This window comes from Prunus persica, chromosome G3, assembly GCF_000346465.2.
Source record: "Prunus persica cultivar Lovell chromosome G3, Prunus_persica_NCBIv2, whole genome shotgun sequence".
Lineage (NCBI taxonomy): Eukaryota > Viridiplantae > Streptophyta > Magnoliopsida > Rosales > Rosaceae > Prunus > Prunus persica.
In genome coordinates this window covers 9,660,416-9,662,759 of record NC_034011.1, presented here as the reverse complement: position 1 = coordinate 9,662,759, position 2,344 = coordinate 9,660,416, and the positions used below count along the sequence as shown (strand labels likewise).

Below are 2,344 nucleotides of genomic sequence, written 5' to 3'. Positions count from 1 at the left end.
TTCACCCCTCAGGCCCCGTCGCCTCTTCTTCACCCACATTTGTATGCCGACCGAGGATAGCCGCGATACCCAGCATCATACCCCCCGCGATGGTACTTCTAGAAGGAGATCTTCGGAAGATGCCACTCTCCAGGCAGAAGTGGAGCGTCTCCGCGACAGTGTCACTAAAATGTCGGAAAAATACGACCACTTTCATTGCAGGAACATTGAGCTAGAACATGACTACCGTGTTTTAAAGCGGAACTGGGAAAGGACTCACACCCAGGATGCCCAGCAAGACCTCACCCAGAACGTTGGGCCTACTCAGCCGAACCAGCCGGTACATTCCAGCCACAGTGCCTCGGCCCAGGCTAGGCTCCGCAAGGGTAAAGACCACCTTCATCCGGAGATAGCCCAGTCACGACCCCTTTGCGTTCCCCCACCGAGGGACCGGCCCCATGAACCAGTCAGGATCTACCAAGATTGCAGGGATCGCCTCTCGGACCGCCAGCCAAGGCCGATCCCTATCCCTGTCAACCTCGAAGACCCACGGGTGACACACCCGGGCCCTTCGCCAGCCCCCGTCCGCATACCCGACGAGGAAGGTGTCGGGGACTCGGATACTTGGGACTTTTATAATTCGGAGACCTGGCCAAATTACCACACCAGGGCGCTGGAAAATTGGGAACAATCCCCAGTCCCTGTCTGCCCCGCCCCCAGGCCTTTGGCGCCTGAAACTCTTCCTCATGCCGACCCGGCCATGAGGCTTCTCTTCGAAAAGGTCCGGCGCCTGGAAAGCGAACAACAACGCAGCCATCAACCCCTCTGGGCAAAACCACGACCAGGGCCCTTTACCGAACGCATCCTCCACTACCACCAGGAGAAAGATATCCAGCCCCTCCGCATCGCTTTCTACACTGGCACGGAGGACCCCCTCACCCACATCCACTCCTTCCAGTCTGCCCTTGGGTGCAAAGGCCTCACTGATGAAGGCATGTGCCTCCTTTTCCCTTCCACCCTCAGCGGCGCGGCCCTGAATTGGTTCTACAGGCTCCACCCCTGCACCATCAACTCCTTCGATAGTCTCAAGCAGACGTTCCTGGACCATTTTATGATCCAGACTGATCGCCTATACTCTGCCGACGACTTGTATATGCTTAGGCAGGCTGAGGACGAACCCCTTCGGGAATATGCAGCTCGGTTCAGTCATGAATACTCTCGCTGCCCAGACACTGACGATCGCGCTGCCTTCGGCGCTTTTAAGAGCGGCCTCCGCGAGTCCAACTTCCGCTACCTGGTTCATAGCAACAGTTGGAACACATATGCAGAGCTGATGAAGCAGGCGGCAATCCACGCTAAGGCTGAATACTTCAATTCCAAGCGTGGCCCAGCCAACTTGGCGCGCAACACTTTCGCCGACCCTCCACCTGCTTCAGCACCCGCCCCAGCCCCACCTCAGCATTCTACCCCTGCCCCGATTGCCCAGGACAACCAACCACATAAGCGGAAGGATAGCTACCAGCATCCCTTCAGCAATCACAAACGTGGCAGACATGGCAACCCCCATCAATCTAGTGGAAGCAACCCTCCCAGGCCTGGTGATCGGGCCCCACTTCCATTCTCACCCAGGCCCAGGTTTGAGGTTTTTACGACCCTCAACACCACCTATGAGAACGTCCTGGCACGTGAAGCCCCCATCATCCCCAAGCCACCCCCTCGGAGACCATCCAACAAGCCTATGCCAAACACGGGGGTCTTCTGCCGCTTTCATCAATTCAGCGGCCATGACACCGAATCTTGTGTTGCCTTGCGCAACATAATTGAAGGGCTCATCCGGGAGGGTAAGCTGGACAACTATGTGCGCAACATACCAGCCCCGCCTAACCCTCACCAACGACAAATCAACATGATCTCCACCATCAGCGGAGGTCCTACCCTGGCTGGCACCTCCAACAACTCTATCAAACATTATGTCCGCTCCACCTATGCGCACCAGGTCTTCAGCACCGAGCAGGGACGATTGCCAAAGACCCACAGGACTGGCTGGGCCCCCATTACCTTCTGCGAGGAGGAGGAGCGTGGTGTTATCCTCCCCCATGACGATCCACTCATTATCCGGGCTGACATTTCTAACTTCGACGTTGGGCGTATCCTGGTGGACACTGGTAGCTCGGTCAGTGTGATGTTCGCCGAGTGCTTCAATGAACTCCAGGTCCCGCCTCACCTACTCGACCGAAGCATCACACCCCTTGTGAGCTTCTCAGGTGATGTGGTCCAGCCCATCGGCAGCATTCATCTCCCCATCTCAATTGGGGCCGCACCCCAGCGGACGACGATCACCACCCCCTTCCTTATCGTCGATTGC

The 2,344-nt window shown here is 57.3% G+C and overlaps 1 protein-coding gene across 1 annotated transcript in view; it reads left to right on the top strand.

Annotated features, from left to right (window-relative positions):
• LOC109947995 overlaps positions 44 to 2,344 on the top strand; it is a 3,620-nt gene continuing 1,319 nt past the window's right edge. Inside the window, exon 1 of the mRNA XM_020559881.1 lies at positions 44 to 2,243. Coding sequence (XP_020415470.1) covers positions 44 to 2,243 — 2,200 coding nt within the window. The remainder of the gene's footprint in view (positions 2,244 to 2,344) is intronic.